The following is a 23419-nucleotide window of genomic DNA, read 5'->3' on the forward strand; positions in this document are numbered from 1 at the left end:
GAGTTTGATCGCCAAATTAAGGGGTGCCCTACCTGTCCAAAATCGGTGAAGGAACTGACATGTCTTCTCCAAGCAGAGTGGAAGAAAATACCACTAGCCGTCACACGACTTGTGGAAAGTATGCCCCGGAGGGTTCACGCTGTAATAGCCTCTCGTGGAGGCTGTACCAACTATTGATTTTGAATAAAGTTAATTTTTCTTTTCTATCACAGGTGTCCAAATACTTATTGGTAGATAGTGTATAGAGGTTACTTGTTTTTTTAAAAATAATTTTGGTAATGTGATATATTCTATAGTCAGACTTCTATAATAGTACCAGTCACCAAACATGGGGAAAAAGAAATTTGTTTATGGTTATCAGGACTTTTGTTTGTGTTATCATTTTTTTTCCGTCGAAGGTTTTTCCTGTTTGCTTATTTTGAGGCTAAGGTTGAACCAGATTTGTTTTCCCCCATAAGTGATTGTTATCACTTATAGCCCAGAAGTTTAGACACTGAAAATGGTCAAAATAGGCAGACAAATCAGGTTTCACTGTATTTTCTCTTTTATTTCAAATACGCTTTTCTTTTCTTTTTTTTTGTCGTCGTCATTTGTAGACACTCATGGAAAAAAGAATAAGGCCATGGATCAACAAGAAGATTATCGAATATATCGGGGAAGAGGAGCCAACTTTGGTGGAGTTCATCTGCTCTAAGGTTATGGCTGGGAGTGCAGCACAAAGCATATTAGATGATGTTTCCATGGTAATAATTTATGACATTTTATTTTAATTAGTCAAGTTTTGCATGCGAAAGATAATGCATGAATAAATGCAAGTGCAATTTCACAAGTTTGCTTAATGGAGATGTCATTATTTTTCACCTTGTGTAAATGAAAAAAGATCCATATTGTAACTAGCTGTTACCCGAGGCTTCACTCCCATGGATGTGGTAATCTGAAAATTGCTCTGCGATGATTTTCCCCATATAACATTTGAACCCCTCACATGACACCCTTGGTGGTTGATTTTTTTAGAAATCTCATCTTAATGAGTATCTATATTATAAAATATAATACTAACCAAATATCATATTTATAGCTTTAGCAGTTTGTGCTCAGCGATGCTTGCCCCATATAATCTAAAAATCTTCCAAACTTATGTCCTTCCTGTCCTCTCTCCTATGCCTGCGAAATTTGGGATCCCTATACACAAAACAATATAGATAAGCTGGAATCTATCCACAAAATAAATTACCTGCTTTATTTTAAACTGCTGGTCTTCCTCTGTTTCCACAACACAGCTCAAACACCAACTTGATATCCTCTCACTTAAACTCCCCTAGATATATTGCTCACCTATCATTGCTTTTCAAAATTATCCACGGCTGTTTTAAAACTGACACTACCCACATTCTAATCAAATCTTCACATTTTTCCATTAGATTCAATCACTCCCAAAAATTGAAACCCTTTCTTGCATCCACAGATTGCTTCATATTTAGTTCCCCCCGTACAATTGGAACAACCTTCCATTAAATTCTGTAGACTGTACTTCAATCTCTGATTTTGTATGTGGCATCAATCACCCATGTCAAATCCCATCACTGCACCCTCTTGTGGCGGCCTTGGCCAAACAATATTGTATAAATAAATAATCTTTGAATCCTCCCCTTATTAAAGATGAGACGAATATTCGACTGCTATTCGGTATTTCTCCCTTAGGGATAAAATTTTGAAGGAAAAAACCCTTAGTTTCTACGTCGTTCAATACAACCTTCTGAATTTCATGAATTCCAGCTGTTTTTGCTCTGCTTGATTTTTTGTTACGTTTGAAACCTCTCTTTCCCCCCCCCCCTTTTTTTAAATTTTGTGTCAAAGACATCTCTCTATGCACCACATGGTATAACATAGGACCATGTATAATGCTGCAATCAGCATATTTACCGTGGAAAACAAAAAAAAAATTATAATACTCTATACAAAAGAGAAAAATGGTTTTCAAAGAAAATAAAACACTAATAATAGTGATGATAAAAAATAAATAAAGAGAATGAAAGTAAACAGAAAAAAAGATAAAAAATAATAATTAAAATAATTGAAATATATATTTAAAAAAAATTTAAAAAAAAATTATATATATATATATATATACAGGGTGATTATAAAAAAACTATCCTGACATATGGGCCCCTAACTATCATACCATTCACAGAAACTGAATGAAATTTTGGCATAAGGTATTTTGATGTATGCGCTCAAGAATGATATGGAAAACAACAGTGTCACTCTAACAGTTACGGTTACAGTGAGAAAATTTCGAAAATATCAAATGGCAACACCAAGTTTTTTGTATTGGAATGCAATCTCCATTGTGAAAAACCATAAATAGCGTTCGAACGGCAACTGTAGCATGAAAATCACCGGCGGTAGATAGGCTAAAAGTGAGGACAACCAATAAGGACAGAGAAGCAGCATAAAATAAAGCATTTTATTGTGTTTCACATGACCTTGTGGAGGACTAATCAGGCTGGGATCTCAAACGGTGTGACGAACATTAATGCTCTGGTGCACGGCAAAGTCCTTTTTACTTTTTCCTTGCCTAGCTCCGGGCATTTTCGTGCTACAGGTGCCATTCCAACACTATTTAGTGTTTTTCAGTATGGACATCACATTCCAATACAAAAAACTTGGTGTTGCCATTTGATATTTTCGAAATTTTCTCACTGTAACCGTAACTGTTAGAGCGACACTGTTGTTTTCCATATCATTCTTGAGCGCATACCTCGAAATACCTTATGCCAAAATTTCGTTCAGTTTCTGTGAATGGTATGATAGTTAGGGGCCCGTGTGTCGGGATAGTTCTTTTATAATCACCCCGTATATGTGTGTGTGTGTATATATATATATATATATATATATATATATATATAAATTGAAGAGGTAATAAAAGGAGAAAAAAAAGAGAAGTAAAAGAAAGAAAAAGACGTAATCATGAAAATACTGAAAAATATAATATAAAAATATGTAAAAGAAGAAAATGAAAATAAAGTGTTCACGTATAATTACAAACATGAAAGAAAGAAAACAGAAGCCTCAGTTCTTAATGCTATGTACAAATCTTCGAGGGGCACACAGTCTTTCTTTTGAGTACACCAATTTCGATGGTATTGGTGGCCATCGAATTGATAGCATACGTAGATCACGTTCAAATACAGTTCTCTGAATTTGTCACCTTTGAACACTGAAAAATCAGAAGGGTCCTTCTTTCCCTTTCCGTAACTGTATATGTTACTCTCTCCTAAGTTGAATCTTTTGAGATAAGTTTTAAAATTTCCGTGTCCAGTTAAAAACTTGGTGAGAAGGAAATCCGGCATATTCACCCAATGTAAAAATATTCAAAAAATAAAGTCTCTTCATAACTCAAGCCCCATGTGCCAATAAGGACATGCGTAGTTCTTCTCTGCACCACTTCAACCAAGTCTTATGTCCCTCTGCAGGTATGGTCTCCAAAACCTTACAGCATACTCCAGTCCAGGATGAACTAAGCCTCGGAAATCTGTGGGTTCAAAATTAACCCAGTCTATGGGTTAATTTCTTTTAGATTTGTTTTGTACGATTTATTTCTTTCATTTTATATAACTTTTTTTTTTTAAATTTCTGGATGCAATTTTATTATTATGTCATATTTTTGCAGTTGTAGAACTTCCTTTACTTTTTGTCTCATGTTGCTAAATCATTTACAGGTTCTGGACGAAGAGGCTGAAGTATTCATTGTAAAGATGTGGCGGTTACTGATCTATGAAATAGAAGCAAAAAAGTTGGGTCTTGTGTGCAAGTCACAAACAGGTGTACAAGTAAGTGCCGTTTTTTCAGTATTTCACATTTTAAATGTGGACAAAGTGCATGTGCGGTTGAGTAGTAGTTGTATTGGAAAATATTTGCATTTTAAATTAGTGTCTCGGAACGGTCTTTCTCTTCAGCCTATAATTTATGCTATCAAAACTTTCTATCTCGAAACTAACATGACTGAAAAAAGTTTAGAGATAGGGAGTTTTTACATAAGAAAGTGAAAAATAAAACACTAAATAGCAAAAATTCTGATTGAAAAGAGAGAAATCGCAGGTGAGAAAAGCATCAGATTGGATCCGATCATTCTATTTTGTCTTACAATTTGGGCTTTTCAAGAGAATCTCGGCAAAGTTTGTTTCAAAGCTTCTAGCTATCAAGCAGAAGCAAGATCTCCATTTTTTTGATATCTCACAGGACATGCTAAAGTATGCACAACCATTGCCAAGAGGTTCTGCGTCACAATTGTCAGCTCCAACACAATGTAGTAGCATTTTTCAAATTTTTCTGCCATTTTGTCAAAAACCGGAAATGTGACGTTGCTCACTTATACTTCCTCACTCATCAGCAATCTGCAGGTGACTGGCAACTTCTGCAGGCAGGAAAAAATTCAAGCGTGCATTCTAGGATCACCTACATACATGCACCAAACCATGCCTCCCAGCTTTAATGGTTTAAGCACAAAAAATTATGGTTGGATACTTTTTTGAGCAAACCTCGTGTAGGGGCCCTGATGTTTATAAACATCAATACAACCAAACTTGGTTGGTTCTAAGTCCAAAGTCACTGGAAAAAGTTCAAATTATTGAATTTATCTATCCTGGATTTGTGTAAAATGACTACAAGTTGCAACTTAAGCATCAATATTCATGTAAGATAATAAATATCTTAATTATTTAAATTTGATGATCAGTTACGAAACTGTTTGCCAAATTTTAGTAATTTATATAACTAATTTTTGTACTTTAAAATGACAATAAACATTTCAGATTTTGAATTGTAAATATCCACAGGGTGAATAACGTAATTTGTATTAAGTGATAAAAATTTGTGATGCACTTCAGCTGAACAATGTTAAAATGAACATCAAATATTATCAATGAAAAGAACACTTAAAATTTTTAGAAATTAGCATTTTAGTATTTTCCTATACAAACAATTCATTTTATTTGAAATAGATCACTCGTCAATCAAGCACTTTTGTTGAATCGTAGAGAGATACGGGTTTCTGATCAACAATGCTAATTTTTTTGTCGAACTGAGTTGCTGAAAAAAATAAATCCAACGCGAAAAGCAAATTATGAAAATAAGAAGCAGTTTGATTTCTCATGTACATTTTAGTATACAAAGGGTACTGTTTTCAAAGAAAGAAGTACTCATTTTTTATCGAAAGTCTATCATAAAGCCTTTCTTTATCTTCAGGACTGGCTCCACATTTCTTTACATGTTTTTAAGCAGACAGAATGCAAGCATGGCAGTTCAAACCCAAACTCAAGATGGGGGAAAAAAAGAAATGGCATCCATAGTGTGCTGAAATTAAGTCAGAATTATGGATTATTGGCCTTTCAAGATTTGTTGTATAACAACTTTGTCATGAGATACTGCGATGTCTGACTGCCTATAGAATTTTTTCCCCTCCAACTACAAATTATCCAAAATATTAAAAAAAAAAATTTAATTAAACAAAAAATTAAATAGAAAGCTCAAGGGGAGTTTTGTAAAAGTTTGAATTATCCATAATTTAAATTAACCAAGTTCCGCTGCATTTCATTTTAAAAGATTGACTGACTGACAAGTACTTGCAAACTTTCTTTATCAAGAATGAATATTTTGTCCCAACCACATTGCTGTGTAATGTAATTAATGTTATAGCAGATGTTTTTCTAATGTTCTATTCTTCAGTTGCACAAAAAAACCTTTGACTTTTATTGCATAAGTGAACTTACACTATCATCTCTCTTGTTTGCAGGAGACATCTCAGAGCAAGTCATGATTGTAGCAGACTCGACTAGGGCTAAGGTCATGTCTATTGTTCTGGTGTCATCGTTGCCATTCAACATTTTGGAAACTTTACATTTGTAATTATGTAGGAATCATCATAATGTGAAATTTGATTTGTTGTATATTTTGAAAAGATTCATTTTTCATTCTGTGAAGGAACATTGCTCGCTTGCTGAGGAAACTGTTGCAAAAATGACAGAATAAACATTGGACTCCTCATTGAAGCACGGAATGTTGTTTTTTATTGTTTATTTTTTGTCTGATATTTATGAAACACTGCTGGCTGAAAATAAATATGCGCTTCTTTTTTTCTCTTTTTGGTGTCTGTATCATTGTAACTTTTGGATTTGTCAGCGATTAATCTTCTGAATCTGTTACTCTCACTGTGGAACGAATAATTTTCTTCATTTGATGCAAGAGTAGTATTAGTTACTGGGTGTTAGAGTACTAATGTTATTTTGTAGTATCATGAGCGAGAGCAAAGGTGCATTTATGATTTTGCCACTCTTCTCCCATACTGGTCTAATTTTCTTGACAACTCATTCTTTAGATTTGCCATATCCCACACCCTGTAAATATGCCTCTGTCTCCCAGTCGCTCTTTTTGTCACATGCTTGCATACTCTTTCGGTTACTCACATGCTTGTGTATTCTTTTGGTGACTCCCATGCTCTCTTTAAGTCACTCGTTTGGTCATTCACATATTTGTACTCTGTTGTGAGTACTCTCATACTTGTTCACTCTTTTGATCACTCCATGCTCACACTCGTGGTCACAATTTGAGTTATTCAAATGCTCTCATTCTCTCTAGGTCACTCCAATACTCCCACACTTTCTGGTTCACTTTTTGGTCACTTGCAATGCTTGCACATACTCTAGGTAACGTTTTAGGTTTACTCACATGTGTGATTACAAACTCAACCTAGTTCCTCGCTATCTAGGCAGAGGTGGATCTATTGATTTTACAGGGAGGGGGAGTATACAAATTTTGCAACCATTCATTCTTAAAATTTGCTACCACTCTGGGATATAGTCTGCTAAGCAGGATTTAAGCTAGATAAAAAATTATTTTAGTGAAAATGGGGGGGGGGGGAACTTAAGTAAAATGCTACAATGCTAATGATTTATGGTTGGATGTCTTCTCGTTTCGTACCTCCTGTATGCATTTTTGTAAAAGTGGCGGCTACTACTTTTGCATTCTAAGATTTTGTTTCACATTTTTCGCAAAATACGACCACAGCTTAAACCCTGCTGCTAAGCCCCCCATAAGTATGCTAATGAGAAAATCTTCAAAATTAATTCAGAAATCAAAATCTCCTATGTATAAATCATGCCTATCACCCACTGGTCCGAATAATTTCAGATGCTTGTGAACACTAATTTACATCCGCCCAAAAATCATAGTACCCAATCTCATTATCATGAGGTGCCTGTGAATTATGTCTTGTAAAAAGTGCTGTGTATGTGTGTGGTGTACCAAAAGACAATTTTGAGTAAGATCACGAGACATCTTCATTTTCATATTTTTTTGGAAATTTTTATTCTTTCCGTGAAAAAGTTGCACAAAGCAGGTCTACATTTGGGTATGCTTTGATTTTTCTTAAATGATTTGACCAAAATCCACACACAACAAAAGAGAGAAATTGCCTACGAGCAGGACAGATGCTGTCATTGCCGTAGCCTCACCTGCTTTAGGCTAGTATGAAAACTGCAGTCTGAAAGAAAACTCCATAGCACTCTCCTTGGGAATACTATTGTTTGCCCAACTATATATAACTAAAGCGTACCGCTTTAACTGGAGATAGCACGAAATATTCTAATTCTCTGAGGATTTGAATGTTTCATTCTTGTTTTGATGACTCTTAATACCTACATCCACACTTAAACCTAAGATTGATTAGGTCCATACAATACTGGTTTGTTCTCATACTTGCCAGACATGAAAAATTAAGTAATTATGCTAGTCCAATTGTCAATGTCCAAAAAAGCTGTTCTGTTTTAGTTAAGAAAACCGTTGAGAGAATGTCACTATAAATTGCCATCTGGTGGCCAATTTCGTCTTGAGCTATCAGCTGAGATGCTTGTTCATGCACGGTAGGGTTACCAGATTCAAAAACAAAAAAGGAATGCCTACTCGCACACCCTTGATGTTGTCACTTCCCAATTCTACAACAGATGGCATAGGCGGAAAGAAGAGTAGGACAACGATAGTCAAATAGCCTTTGGAATTGAAATGTCTCTACGTTTTTCCACAGTGCTAGGCGGTGACGATGGGCGATTTCCTATATTCAGGATTACAAATTCCTGGCCGTATTTTTCTCGACGAAATATGCTCAACGGATTTGGACATTCATAGCTGCAAAAATGAAACATTCCCGATTTAAACATTTTATTTGTGTTTTCTTGGAATATTCTCTTATTTTTAGGAAATATTTTCTAGATTTTATGCTGAGGTGAACCCTGAAAGAAAAGTCATCTGGTCTCTGCCCGGACTCTCAAACCCAGGCCCTCGTACATTCCGAGCAAGCATGTTGCTATACACCACTGGAGACGACCCTGCCTTCCTTATTTCACGCACTGTGGCACAAGGCGATGCAGTAGAGGCATTAGTAGCCTCTCTCAACTTAAAATAGCAAATTGTTCCCAGGTGCGATGGTAGAAATAGACAACTTTTTCTCAGTCCAATAAATATATCAAGGAAGCAGATGTTTTCTGGATTTTATGCTGAGGCGAACTCAGAATAAAAAGTCATCTAGTCTCCATCGGGACTCGAACCCAAGCCCTCTTGTATTCCATTCGAGTCCCGGTGGAGACCAGATAGCTTATCTTTGTGGATCTGCTTTTGATTTGATTTTTTAGCTTCTGTTTTTGGTTTTTATCTAGTAGGGCTACCAGACATCCTCTTTTTTAATGTCATTTCAAGTGTCGTCCTGCATTTTTGGAAAATTCACCCTATTGTCCTCCTCAGGTTTCTGGAATTCCTGGTTTTTTTTTCCTGGGGGAAATTTTCCACCCTGGAACATCTCTCTCCATTGATATGAGATTTTTTTGTTTTTTTTCCACGGGTTTACATGCTTTGACCAATCGCTGTTGAAATTCCCAGAATATAAGAACCTGAAAGTTGCCTCCAGGCAAGGCAGACGCTATATACCAGTAGTTCTCAACCGGGTGCCCTTTTGGTACTGGGGGTCTATGACAAATGATGAGGGGGCTCTTCACACAGAGTTGTGAAGAGAAAGCTTTCAAGTGAAATATGTAGAGAAAAAATGTGCGCCTACGTTCAGAATCCAGCTGATGAGTTGTCCATATGGAACCAGGACAATTTTAATCTATGCCCCCAGGCCTCAACGAGAAATGAAAACTTACTCTGTCATTCGGGGCCAGTATTCATATGCTTTCTGATACGACCTAGGAGTTGGAGGGAAAGTTGTACACAATAGCTCTGGGTGTGAGCTGTTGTGCAATGATTTATACATGATGAGATCTGGCACTATGATTTTCGAAAATATAAGTGTACAAATATGTAAGCTAAGTATGGGGCCAGTGCCGTCTTAAGGCATGGGCCCACCCGGGGGCCTCACAAAAATGAGCTCATGATGCTCTTAAGACGACCCTGTATGGGGCCCAGAACACCACTTTTCCCAAGGAATCATGGTGAGACGACCATGCATAGAACCCCGGCAAAATAAGCTCACTCTAGCCCAGGGTAAGAGCGGTCCCATCTCACGAGTGTCCGGAGGGGCGATCCATTGTGGGTTCGTTGAATTGTCCCACAGACCTACTTTTTCCAAAGAGTTCGGCTCTCTTGAGAAGAGTTAGAGATCGTCTTATTTATAAGATTTTTGTTCGTCATAAATTTAGTTTTAACTAAATTCAGTTTAGTAAGTAAGAAGGATATCCCTCCTGGGGGAGGGGGGGCCCTGGATAAGACAAGGGGAGCACGAGAAAAAAATATGATTCAAAGTGGGCCACGAGTTAAAGAAGGTTAAGAAAACACTGCTATACATTAGTCCAGTGTTTCCCAAAGTGGGCAATATTGCCCCCTGGTGGGCGATGTAATGGTCCGGCGGCGATAGAAGCTACGGATTTAACATAGGATCCTATGGGTTTACTTAAGTTGGGGGGGGGGCGATGAAAGAAAAACATTTCTGAAGAAGGGGGCGATGGAAAAAAAAAGTTTGAGAAACTATGCACTCTCGTCTGAAAAATTAGCTCTGGAAGAAAATCGCAGCATCTACTTTGAGAATACCATTGTTTGCTCGCTAACATCTAATGCTGTGCGCTAAAGGAAGAGCATGCCCCTTCCAAATGATTGAGCTGACACGGCTCCAGTCTGGGACGATTCTCGACATTTTTTGATTTTTTTAATCAATAAATCCACCACACAGAAATCCTGCATTAGGTTGTGGGAGGTCGTGGGGGAGGAGAGTTACCCTCACTCCTATTCAGAAACAAAAACTAGGATGCAAACCACTCTAAATGCTGATTCCTTTGGAATCGCCTCTAGCAGATACTGCCAAAGCCCGAAATTGACCGATTAGATTCGCGACGGGGACGGCCACTTCGCCAACTGAATATTGACCTGGAAAATGACTGAATTTCGGACATTGGCTGGCCGGCGATCCCTGGCCAAAGTCCGATAAATAAAATACATGATTCGGGATTATCGTCAAGTTGCCGTATTTTTTCATGCTAATTATGTCCATGTTAGTATGGCAACCCATCAAGCCGCAGTCACGATGCGGTAATCACGTTGTTTCCTCCAAAATTCGGCAGAAAAAACCATGTTTATATAATTATTTTTATATATAGTGTTTTTCTATCAAATTTCACTTTTTTCTCTCTCGTCACTAGGGGGCTAATCCAGCATAGCTGCTATACTATACATAGAAATGTATCACACGTTGGCGGTTAAAAAAATATATATGTGTCTCCTACCGGGTCGTCTTACATCAACACATCGAGTTTTGGCCAGGGATCTCCGGCCACTTCGCGAAATGACCTGCCAATGTCGAATAATTTCTGCCATTCGAACATTGGCCAATTGGCCGCACTTCGGGTTTTGGCAATAACATATAAATATAAGCTAAGTCGTTACAGATAATGTGAAAAATTTACTTGAGTTTGAATGTATACTATACACAGCAGTGGTTCTCAACCGGGGCCATATGTCTCCCCCCCCCCCCGCCTTTGAAGATTGACTTTTTAACGAAAATAACTGCGGCAGTGTTATTTCACGCTGCCCATTCTTTCTTTTCTTATTATTGTGCAACTCCCCACCACCTATTGCTTTTAATAAAAGTAACAGAAAGAATTGCTTGCGTTTTTTTTTACCTATTACTTTTTTACATTACAGTCGTAGTTATTTTCGGAAGTGGGGATTATTGCCGTAGTTAAAAGCAACGTAATAATAAAAATTCATGTCAAAGGACGTATGTACCTAGGGATGATAAGCGAGATGTGTTCAAGGAGATAAACATCCTAACTACGCCGATAAATAAGATGAATCAACGAGATTAAATAAAGTGAAAGCTGATAATTAGTAATTCTGGTCAGGTCACTAGCACGTTTTTCTTTTTTATTTGTGTTGTTTTCAACAAACCAGTTCGCGTGTTTTTCTTCCAATCGATGCGTTTGTCGATTGACTGCCTCTGACATATCGGCATTCAATGCGACTCGAACCTGCATACTAATTGATTACCTGTGTTGACTTTTTTTATGCAGTACCTACTAGGACTATATCTCTATATACGCATCACATCGGAAAAGTCTCGTGTTATTTAATTTCCGAAAATGACTCTTCTCAGTCCTGCTGAAACATCCACCGAAACCGCTTCTAACAAACCGAAAAACTATGGCGCTATACCCAGCACCAGTGGTGACAATGGTGAATGTCAACCGAAATTTCATTTCACGCCGGAAAAGATTCGAATCATGGCATGCCTGGCCTTAGGTAACTTGTCCCTCGGATTCTGCTATTCGTTGATGGCACCGTTCTTCCCGGAAGAGGTAAGTCGAAGATATGCGTATATTTTTTGCATATCGGAGGGGGACTTGGCAGGGGACGACAAGGACTTGAGGGTCTGCCCCCCCCCCGAAATGTGAGAAAATGACCGAAAAAAGGGGGCTAAATCTAGGGGGGGGGGCAGGGCCGTCTCAAGCGCATCATGGGCCCCCGGGCCAAGAGGTTTTTCTGAGGCCCTACCTGGCAAATTCTCAAGTTCAACTAGATTGCATTTTTGTGAGGCCCCCGGGCCGTGCCTGGGTTGGCCCATGCGATAAGACGACACTGGGTGTGGGGGGGGGGTGTCTTTAACCTGTCACAGACATCGCGGGCAATCAACTTATATATTGAGGGTATTTGTATATTTATAGTGCCCGCAAAGTCTGTGTCCTTTTGAGAGTTTAGACATTTTCTCGAATTTCTAAAAAAATACAGGGCAAACCGCTCTGAAAATTCGGTCACGTGAACTCTATGTTTGTATTCATAATTTCCAGTGAAAATTTATTCACGAGTGCATTTAGGGGGAACCGACGAAAAATTAAATAAGAAAAAAAGATTGATCAACCCTTTTTGCACACGATAAGAAACGGCAAATGTGACGGCAAAACGTAACTTCCACAAAATATTGTACTAACGTTGTGCAATACGTTGTGCATGAGAATAGCACGTACATCGACGAATATACATTTATGGGAATGCTTTCTATAAAAATTCCAATTTCCTTCGCATGTTTTTTTTTTGCTCATACAATGCGGATTTTTCAACCAATTTTTATGAAATTCACAGACAAATTAACGCTATAAATGAGATGTCATTTATAGAAATTTAGAATTTGACAATTCCTTATTCAATGGAGATATGAGTATGTTTTTAGTACTAAGCTATAAGGAAACCCTATAGCTCAGTGATGATTAGTAAAAAAATAATTTTTAGTTGCGCATGCGTAGGAAATGTCTATTTTATTTTTTCGTAATTTGGTTATCTGGGGCTACCGGAACTAGAGGGGGCGGGGGGAGCAACTGCGCATGGCGGAAGTTTTTAGGGGGTACAAAGAACACCGTTATAAAATTATCGAATTCAAAAGTTGTGGGGACGGCAAAAATGCTAGTTACGACCCTGCTGTAATTTAAGTTTCTGGCTGAGAGAGTATCTGGATGATAAGGGATATTCAAGAAATTGGCATTTCGATTATTTGTCATTTGATTATTTCAAAAATAAGCGCACAGCTTTATGCGAACGAGCGAAGACATATGTCTGATGCTATATAACAGAAATGTTTGAAAATCATACATGTCAAAATGAAGAAACTGAACGAAATAATCAAATGACAGAAACTGAACGAAGTAATCAAATGACAGAAACTGAACGGAATAATCAAATGATAGAAACTGAACGAAGTAATCAAATGACAGAAACTGAACGAAGTAATCAAATGACAGAAACTGAACGAAGTAATCAAATGACAGAAACTGAACGAAGTAATCAAATGACAGAAACTGAACGGAATAATCAAATGACAGAAACTGAACGAAGTAATCAAATGACAGAAACTGAACGAAATAATCAAATGACAGAAACTGAACGAAGTAATCAAATGACAGAAACTGAATGGAATAATCAAATGACAGAAACTGAACGAAGTAATCAAATGACAGAAACTGAACGAAGTAATCAAATGACAGAAACTGAACGAAGTAATCAAATGACAGAAACTGAACGAAGTAATCAAATGACAGAAACTGAACGAAGTAATCAAATGACAGAAACTGAACGAAATAATCAAATGACAGAAACTGAACGAAGTAATCAAATGACAGAAACTGAACGAAATAATCAAATGACAGAAACTGAACGAAGTAATCAAATGACAGAAACTGAATGGAATAATCAAATGACAGAAACTGAACGAAGTAATCAAATGACAGAAACTGAACGGAATAATCAAATGGCAGAAACTGAACGAAATACCAATTTGTGGAGATTCCCTTATCATCCAGGTACTCTCGGCCACCCACTTAAATTACAGCTCACGATATCGCATATATCTTTTTGAATTTTCACGACATTCATCTTGAATTTTTATATATAAGTTGCACCTATATATATATCTGACAACCAAATTACTAAAAAATTAAATAGATATTTTCTGCGCATGGGCAACTAAAAATTATATACTAAACATAGTCATACCTCATTGAATAAAGAATTATCGAATTCTAAATTTCTACAAATTCATCTCATTTATAGCAACAATTTTTCTGTTAATTTCATAAAAATCGGTTGGAAAATCCGCATGTTATAAGCAAAAAAATAAATAAATAAAACATGCGATGGAAATTGTAATTTTTATAGAAAACATTTATTCATCGATATAACGTGCTATTCTCACGAAAATGCGCATAAAGTATTGCACAAAGTTAGTACAATATTCGAGGCGTTCAGAGCTAAAATGGATCAAGTCCATATTAATTATAGTTTTGAGATGATCAAGGTTGAAGTTTATTAACACTAGTTGAATCCTAAAGTGATTTAGAGGATAATTTTCTTTTTATTGTTGTAGTATGAAGACTAACTTAAATATGGATCATAATATGAAAATTCAAAAACAATAATTAAGGTGCCAATTCAATTTTAAATCAGAATTTACTGGACTTGATCCACTTTTGCTCTGAACGCCTCATTTGTTAAAGTTACAAAGCATTTGAAGTTGTACAGATTGTACAGGGTTTATCAAAATAATTGTTTTTCTTATTTAATTTTTTGTCGGTCTCTTAGATGCACACGTGAATAAATTTTCACTGGAAATTATGAGTACAAATATAGAGTTCACGTGACCTTGCCCTTTATTTTTCTAGAAATTCAAGAAAATGTCTAAACTAAGGAATACAGACTTTCGGTAATGTAGTATAATTGTAAAATAGCATCCAGATTTTTACTTTTGATCATTTTTGTCGCACCACGAACAGTTTCTGCACACGAGGGCTAATTTTAGACATTGACCTACAATTTATTGCCGATTCCAAACGGCAGGCTTGTTTTTTTTTTTTTATACTCATCGAGAGGTTGGTGCGCTAACCCCTCGATGGGGGATTCCCTGCGGTATCAATTTTTTCTGCGGTCATGTCGCCGTTTCTGTTGTACTCCTGTGTTAGGAAAGTTTTCTGACAAGGACGAACCGGGTATCGAACTCGCGATATCTTTTATTACTTAGGCGATAAGACCCTTCCTTTATTGACCTGGTCTACCACGCCCTCCAGATTTACAAGGTCTTCTCCTTTAATTTAGTGCCATCTTAATAGGAAGAGGCCAATGGGGTCCCGAATCGAACAACGGCGAAATTAATTGAAGATTTTTCGTTATTCTTCAATTATTTATTTCGGTTTTTATCAATTTTGATTAATTCCCAATTACAAGCACCAATTTTTCACCAATTCTGAAAAAGTTTCTGATTAGTTTAATTGATTCAGGTGTAATTTTGATCCGAAAAATCACTTTGAATGATTCGGTAAACATTCATTTTTGTGATTCTGTAATTATTTATTTTGGTATTTCTGCACTTCTTTCTTATTAATTCTAAAATTATTTCTTTCATTAATTCCGAAATAATTTCTTTCATTAATTCCGAACTTATTTGTTTCATTAATTCCGAACTTATTTGTTTCATTAATTCCGAACTTATTTGTTTCATTAATTCCGAACTTATTTGTTTCATTAATTCCGAACTTATTTGTTTCATTAATTCCGAACTTATTTGTTTCATTAATTCCGAACTTATTTGTTTCATTAATTCCGAATTTATTTGTTTCATTAATTCCGAACTTATTTGTTTCATTGGCTCTAGAATTATTTGTTTCATTTAATTTAAGAATTAATCGCCTTTCAGTGTTTTCAACCATTTTTTGAAAATGATCGGTTTTCTACGAAAAAAGCTCAGAGGGCCAAATGTGGCCCGCTGGCCACACGTAGAAGACCCCTGCTCTTGAATATTCTAAAAGGGGGCATATAGGTCGGGAAAAAAACAAAACAGATGCAACGTTCATCTTTTTCGACGTCAAAACCTTCAAGATTTGCTCTAAGTGCGTCTATTTCTAAAAAAAATCATTTTTATGACGAGCCGACGTAAATATGGGGTGAAGTAAATCGGGCATTACTGGATTTATTTTAAAACCAGGGTCTTTGAAAACGTAGAGGTAACTTACACGGTAGGCGTATTTACGAAGGAAGGGGGAAGACTAAGGAACTATAACCTAGGGCGACAAATTCGATTAATGAATTTTCAAAAAAAATTAGAGTAGAATGGGAAGGGCGACGAAACCATAAATCAGCATCTGCCTAGAGAGCGAGGGACAGGTCTGAGTGAGTACCCAAAGGAGCGTTTGAGTGACAAAATATCGACTGTAGCGAGAAAGTGAGAAGCCAGGTGTGTGTGACCAAGAGAGCGACATAGCGAGTGTGTGAGAACAAGACTGGATCTAGAAAGTGTGTCAATATTGGAGGGACCTAGAGATTGAGGAATCATTTCAGTTGGCTATCTAAAGAGTGACCTGAAGTGTGTGTAAATATAGGAGTCATCAGCAACTGTAGTGTTCCATCTCGGGAGCTCCGGGGCAGACTTTTTCTTGGGTGCCCCTCTTGAAAGGGTTATTATTACGCAAAATGAGTGTACATTTTTGTAGGGCCCCATTCGACTCGGGGAACTGGGGTAGTATTCTTTTTATGTTGAACTCTGCGTCATTCATATTTTTTAAAGAAAAAAATCTCCGTTCAAGATTTGCGCTTCTCATTTTTAAGTCAATTAAGTAATTTTTTTACTTTGGTTAGGTAGCCAATGAGCACCAAGTATAATACACTGGTGAAATAAATTAAGAGAATTTACATATTTTATCGAATTTCATGAAAAGAACTGAACTGAATGTAAAACCACTGCTTCTAGACAAAAATGCAAATCTTGTATGTCAAATACGTAAGCGTACACGTGTGTGTAGGGAGAGCCAGTAAAGAAACAGGCTTTATAAGCGCGCGCAAGTTAAGATGCATTTCGTTCGCTAGCACACCTCGGCGAATTTCTTGGTGTTATTTTGCAGCAATCGGTTAATTTCAAATTGTAGCAGTAAAAATGAGTAACCACCAACGTTTAGATGATGGAATGAGGTGGCGAATTGTGGGGAGGCTAGAAGCGGGCCAATCTCAAGTCCAGATTTGTAGAGAGTTCAATTTAACGCCCAGCGTCGTGTGTAACTTATGGAAACAGTTCTAGGATACCGGATCCATCGAGAGAAAGCCTGGGCAAGGTCGTCCAAGAGCCACGACGGCCAGAGAAGATCGCCATTTGTCGATTATAGCTAGGCGTAACAGGAGTGCTACAGCTTCTCAGCTCTCTCGTGACTTGTATGCAGCCACAGGAACCCGTGTATCAAGGGTGACTGTTTCCAAAAGACTTCATGAGAGAGGGTTGTTTGCAAGAAGACCTGCTGTTTGCGTCCCGCTCACTTCTACGGACAGGAGAATCCGTTTATCATGGTGCAGAGAGCATAGAGATTGGAGTATGGGTCAATGGGCGACCGTTCTCTTCACTGATGAATCCCGGTTCAGCCTACGAACCTATTCTCGCCGTACGTTCATATAGATAGAACCAGGGACCCGCTACCTACCCTCCAATGTCCGCGAAATCGACCATTATGGCGGAAGAGGTTTAATGGTCCCAGGCAGGCATCATGATGTATGGCCGCACACCTCTCCATGTCTTTGAAAGAGGCACTGTGACTGGTGTGAGGTCTTGGAGCCCTATGTTCGCCTTTTCAGGAGTGCAGTTGGCCTGAGTTCACTTTAATGGACGATAACGCGAGGTCACATTAATAATACCACATAACTCTTCTGCTCGACGATTTTCTAGAGAGTGAGGATATTCGCCGGATGGATTGGCCTGCCAGATCTCCAGACCTTAACCCTGTAGAGCATGTCTGGGAGAGCAATTGTAACTCGCAACCCCCCTCCGGGAACCATCCAGGGAATGAAAACAGCGTTACTGAACGAGTGGGACCAATTGCCACAGGAAATGATAAACTGCCTTATTTCAAGTATGAAATCACCCTACAAGACCTGTATATCTGTAAGAGGGGACCATACCCCCTATTAACCCATCTATTAACGAATTTTTTTTGTTTATTCTGCAACCGCTGTTTCATACCTTCCGACTCCAACGAGTGTTACGCACGATCATGCGTGCGTACATTACAATTATTGAATGGTTATTTGTTTTGTATTGTATCAATGTATGTACATATCAAATTTCATTAAAATCGGTTAAGTAGTTCTAGAGATAATCGACCAAGTCTGCAAATTCTCTTAATTTCTTACACCAGTGTAGGTACAATGAACAATGGGCACTTAGCATATTATGTTATCCGAAGTAGACATCATATTCCACCCCACCCCCCGTTAAGGTTTATCATCTGAGAATGAAACAACACTATTTTGCTGAAATGAAAGGACGAATTGGGACATCACCGTGTGTTAGCATAGGAGTGATCTTAGTGAGATAAAGATTAAAAAAAAAATCTTATAAGAAGGGAATATAGAATAGATATATCAATTGAAAATAGTACTACAAATTTAAAGGGGGAAAAAGATAACGGAAACTAAAAAAACAAAATATAAATTATGTAAATTAAAAGAAGAATAAATAACTATGAAAAGAAGAAATTGCAAAAAGAAGAAAAAATAACCATGAAAAAAGAAAACTATGAAAACATGAACAAGTAACAATATGTAAAAAGAAGAAAAAATAACTGTGAAAAGTAAAAACAAGAAAAAATAACTGAAAACAAGAAAAAATAACAATGGAAAGTAAAAATTGTAAAAAAGAAGGAAAAGGGAAGAAAAAAAGGCAGTTTAAATAAATATACATATACGGGGGGGGGGGGGGTTGGTAACCTGTAAACGAAACCTGTAAACATGGGGCCCCGACTTGGAAGCTTGTCGGTCATCCTCCGGTGCAAGTGCTATGAAAAATTTTCATTTGTATTCGTTTTACCAACGAATAAAATCCAGGGCCCCCGATAATGGGTCCCGATATATGCTAGAGTTAAATGAATACTTGACCCAAAATCGTAACCGACTTCCGTAACACAAAAAAGTAACAGATTTCCGTCAACCATTTCCGTAACATAAAATCGTCACTAATTTCGGTTGCTTAGAAACAGGCCTTTTTCGAGTTTGTGATTTTATATTATAGAGTAAAACGAATACAAATGAAAATTTTTCATAGCACTTGCACCGGAGGATGACCGACAAGTATATATATATATTAATCCAGAACTGGTGAGGGAAAAAGAACTAGAATATGCATTACCTTGTGATGCTAAATGAATTTTATATAAAGATAAAAAATAACATTTAATATATTAAGAAAAAAAATGGAAAAAAGTTTTTCCCCCATTTTTTTTTTTTTGGAATATTGTATATTCAACTCTCGGGCTATTTGGCCATTGTCCATCAATTCACGTCCCCATGTTTCCAGGAAGTCAATTCCCCAAACCATAGCCCGGAGGTTATATTTATTTCATCGATTATACAGGCCATGAAAATCTATCTTGGAAGACCGCATGGTAAAAATGATTGTGTAAAACTGATGTTAAGTGTTTATATACGTTTATTTAAAAAAACCATTACAATGATGATTTTTCCCTTTATAATTTCTTTTTTTTTAAATATTTTGTTTCTAAATTCCAACAACAATTAATAATTTCCATTTCAAAATCTAAGAACAAAGTTTCTTTTTGTTATCTTCAGTGAAGTTCAAATAATTTAGACACCATTGTGTTCCTTCAAGAAATATAAGGAAATGTAAAAAAAAGCGAACCTCTAATGAGCGTCCTTCATAAAACGGACATCTTTTGTCCTATTCAAGGAAGTTAAAAGATATATTCCATTAAAACAAATGCATTCCAATGCGGTAATGTCGAGGTGCTTCCTCGAGATTTTCCCAGAAGTCAAAACAGTTATTTCTTGATTTTATCAAGAGTTAACGTATTACCAAGTTTTTTTTTTACTTAATTTCGTTAATCACTGAACTGTAGGTCAGGACCCATTATTGCATTGGTCTTCAAGGCATGGCTCGCGGGGCCACGTTTGGAACTCGAAGCTTTTTTGGCTCTCGAAGCTTTTTGTCGTGGCCTGCCGATCATTTTCAGAAAATGGTTGAAAACATTAATAAACGATCGATTCTAATTGTAATGAAAGAAATAATTTCTCAATTGATGAAAAAAATAATTCTGAATAAATGTAAGAAATAATTTCTTAATTGATGAAAAAAATAATTCTGAATAAATGTAAGAAATAATTTATGAAAAAATTTATGAAACTCGGAATTAATGAAAGAAATGATTTCGGAACAAATGAAAAAAGTAATTGTAGAATAAATGATAGAATAAATGGAAGAAATAATTCTAAAGTAAATGATAGAATAAATGAAAGAAATAATTCTAGAGTAAATGATAGAATAAATGAAAGAAATAATTCTAGAGTAAATGATAGAATAAATGAAAGAAATAATTCTAGAATAAATGAAAGAAATAATTCTAGAGTAAATGATAGAATAAATGGAAGAAATAATTCTAGAGTAAATGATAGAATAAATGAAAGAAATAATTCTAGAGTAAATGATAGAATAAATGAAAGAAATAATTCTAGAGTAAATGATAGAATAAATGAAAGAAATAATTCTAGAATAAATGAAAGAAATAATTCTAGAATAAATGAAAGAAATAATTCTAGAATAAATGAAAGAAATAATTCTAGAATAAATGAAAAAACATAATTCTAGAATAAATGAAAGAAATGATTCTAGAATAAATGAAAGAAATGATTCTAGAATAAATGGAAAAATAATTCCAGAATAAATGGAAAAATAATTCGAGAATAAATGCAAGTAACAATTTCTGAAAAAATTGATGAAAACTCAAAATTATTGAAAGAAATAATTCAAAATAAATGAAAAAAAAAAAAATTCTGAACAAATTGATGAAAACTCGGAATTAATAAAAGGAACAATTTTGGAATTTTTGAAACGAATTGTTTCAGAATTAGTGAAAAAAAAAACCTTGTAAATCAATGAGAGAAATTACTTCGCCATCAATACAAAAATAACTGCATAATTATTGAAAGAAATGATTTCAAAATATATTGAGAACGAAAATGAAATTTCGGAATTACCGCAATCAATAACTACAGAATCATTTAAAGTGATTTTAGATTGAAATTTATCTGAGAATTTATTAATTAATCAAAAACTTTTTCTGAATTCAGTGAAAAAAAATTATTTCAGAAAACTAATCAAAATAGATAATTAATAAAAGAAATAATTTCAGAGTAAATAAGTCCTCAATTATTTTTGTCCCTGTTTAACTCGGGGATGGGGGGGGGGTAGCCCATTGGCCCCTTCTATTAAGATGCCACTAAATTACATGAGTCGGTGGCCCGCGGGAAGTTTCAATTTGGCCCGCCATGTCTGAAAGGTTGAAGACCCCTGAGTTAACCTATATATTATCGATTTTTCTTTTACATAATCCCATAAAGCAGTAGTTCCCAAACTGTGAGTCACGATCCATGTTATTGCAACAATTAATTTTCCGGCTCATAAAATAATTCTTCAATTGATATACCAATTTTGTTTATTCGATTATTAAATGCAAAATGAATTAATTTAAAATCACAACAGCATAAGTAGTTGTTTTCTTCTTTATTTTCCCTGTGTTAACTCCCCCGTTTCGGATCCCTAACTAGAATTATTAATCCATTTTCTCGATAATAAATGAAAGGTCATTCTTATTGTTGTTGTTATGAATCAGCTGTAAGACATGAAAAAGGGGAAGAAAATCCATTTCTTAGAATTTAGCAGCGCCATCTATCGTGTATCCTCGCCTAGCGGCGTGTGTATGTCTCTCTCTCTCTCTCTCTCGGTACAATTCTCTCTTATCCCGGTATTAAATATAGACACACACATCTCGGTGTTGTGTTCACACACGTTGATCTCCGCACGCGATGACTACCGACAGTGACTGCCCGGCGATAAATACCACTGCGATCACAACGTCGGAGCCGTCGTCGTCACCGACAGCTGATAATGGGAACGTTGAGCAAGTTAACGGGAAAAAAGCCCAGGAAAAACAGGATGAGGTGGAGAAAAAGGAGAGCAATTTATCTCCGAGGAAAATGAGGATACTGGCATCGCTGGTGTACGGCAATTTGTTCCTCGGCACCTGCTATTCCCTACTGGCACCTTTTTTCCCGGCCGAGGTGAGTACGAAAATATATCTATATCGCGGAAATCTATTTCTTTACCGTTTTACGGATGAGCCTGATCTACATCTACAGTGTCTACGGGGGCGCGCGTTTCGACTACTCTACGGCATCGATCGTTTTATACGAGAGCGATATGAAAGTGGTCCATCATGGTTTTTTTTTTCTTTTCCCGTGGCCGGCGTTGGATAGAGAGGGGTTTGTTTGGCAGGGCCGTCTCAGTAGTCTCATGGGGCCACCGGGCACCCCGTACTCAGCTGAAAGTATCATTCTACGTAGGTGTGGGGTTAATGGCTATGTGTCGAGTTTACCGAATTACTGGGAGTAAAGGAGATGTAAGGTGCATATACGTCCCGTATTTTACGGGACAGAACCCATCCATCACTTAAATAACGTAACAGTTCTCTAGACTTCATACTCAAAGGACAAGGTCCTTTTTGCCAGAATCAGGACTTGGTGGCGGAAGTTATTGGTGGGAACTTCGTGTTCAGTGGCGTCTAAATATGCAGGAGTGAGTATGTATATAGGGCGCTTCGAATCAAATCAAATTTTCAAAGGCCGTGACTAAATTAATTCTTTCATCAATTTTGGAATTATTTCTTTCATTATTAATTAATTTAGGATTTTTAGCAGTTCCATTTAATTCTGAATTTTCATCAATTCCATTAATTTTTGGATTATTATCGATTCTATTAAGTTTTGGATTTTTATCGATTCTATTAAGTTTTGGATTTTAATCGATTCCATCAATTTTTTGATTTCCATCGATTCCATTAATTTTGGATTTCCATCGATCCATTAATTTTACAATTATTTCTTTCAGCAATTTCGGAATTTTTCCTTCCATTAATATCGAAATTGATCCTTTCATTAATTTTTAATTATCCGTTCCGTTAATTTAGGGATCAGTCTTTCCATTAATGTTGGAATTGTTCATTCCATTAATTTTGTAATTATTCATGTCATTAATTTTGGAATCATTCACTTCATTAGTTTTTAATTTTCATCAATTCTGGGATGATTTCTTTTATTAATTTTCAATTACTTTATTTCTTTATCACATCCGAATTCTTCTAATTTCCTATTAGTTCTGAATTTATATTAGCTCTCTAAGCCAACAAATTTGCATATACCTTTTAAAATAATGAAAAAATATTCATTATCTAAGGGTCCCCTCCCCCCCACCCTGTGAAATGTCATCGTATACTGGTACATTCACAGATGAAAATTCGGCTAAGCGAAAAACAAGTCATCGTACAATCCACTCTGGCGTATAACTCAGACAGGGCAG

The 23419-nt window shown here is 36.3% G+C and overlaps 2 protein-coding genes across 7 annotated transcripts in view; both read left to right on the forward strand.

Moving 5' to 3' along the window:
* Nucleotides 1–6140, forward strand: part of LOC149081039 (RNA-binding protein 25-like) — a 61185-nt gene extending 55045 nt beyond the window's left edge. For all 5 annotated transcript variants that reach the window (XM_089237791.1, XM_089237790.1, XM_089237793.1 and 2 more), the window contains 3 exons: nucleotides 597–743; nucleotides 3723–3833; nucleotides 5795–6140. In XM_089237791.1, coding sequence (XP_089093917.1) covers nucleotides 597–743; nucleotides 3723–3833; nucleotides 5795–5818 — 282 coding nt within the window. In that variant the 3' untranslated portion in view covers nucleotides 5819–6140. The remainder of the gene's footprint in view (nucleotides 1–596; nucleotides 744–3722; nucleotides 3834–5794) is intronic.
* Nucleotides 6141–11398: 5258 nt separating this feature from the next.
* LOC149081040 (MFS-type transporter SLC18B1-like) overlaps nucleotides 11399–23419 on the forward strand; it is a 58867-nt gene continuing 46846 nt past the window's right edge. Inside the window, exon 1 of one of the 2 annotated variants that reach the window (XM_089237795.1) lies at nucleotides 11399–11834. In XM_089237795.1, coding sequence (XP_089093921.1) covers nucleotides 11619–11834 — 216 coding nt within the window. In that variant the 5' untranslated portion in view covers nucleotides 11399–11618. Of the gene's footprint in view, nucleotides 11835–21796; nucleotides 22126–23419 lie in introns of those variants that run through there. The other variant, XM_089237794.1, reaches the window with a different exon arrangement.

This window comes from Pholcus phalangioides, unplaced genomic scaffold, assembly GCF_987345545.1.
Source record: "Pholcus phalangioides strain wild (caught in Gottingen) unplaced genomic scaffold, Ppha-v1.0 ptg000010l_1, whole genome shotgun sequence".
Taxonomy (NCBI): Eukaryota; Metazoa; Arthropoda; class Arachnida; order Araneae; family Pholcidae; genus Pholcus; species Pholcus phalangioides.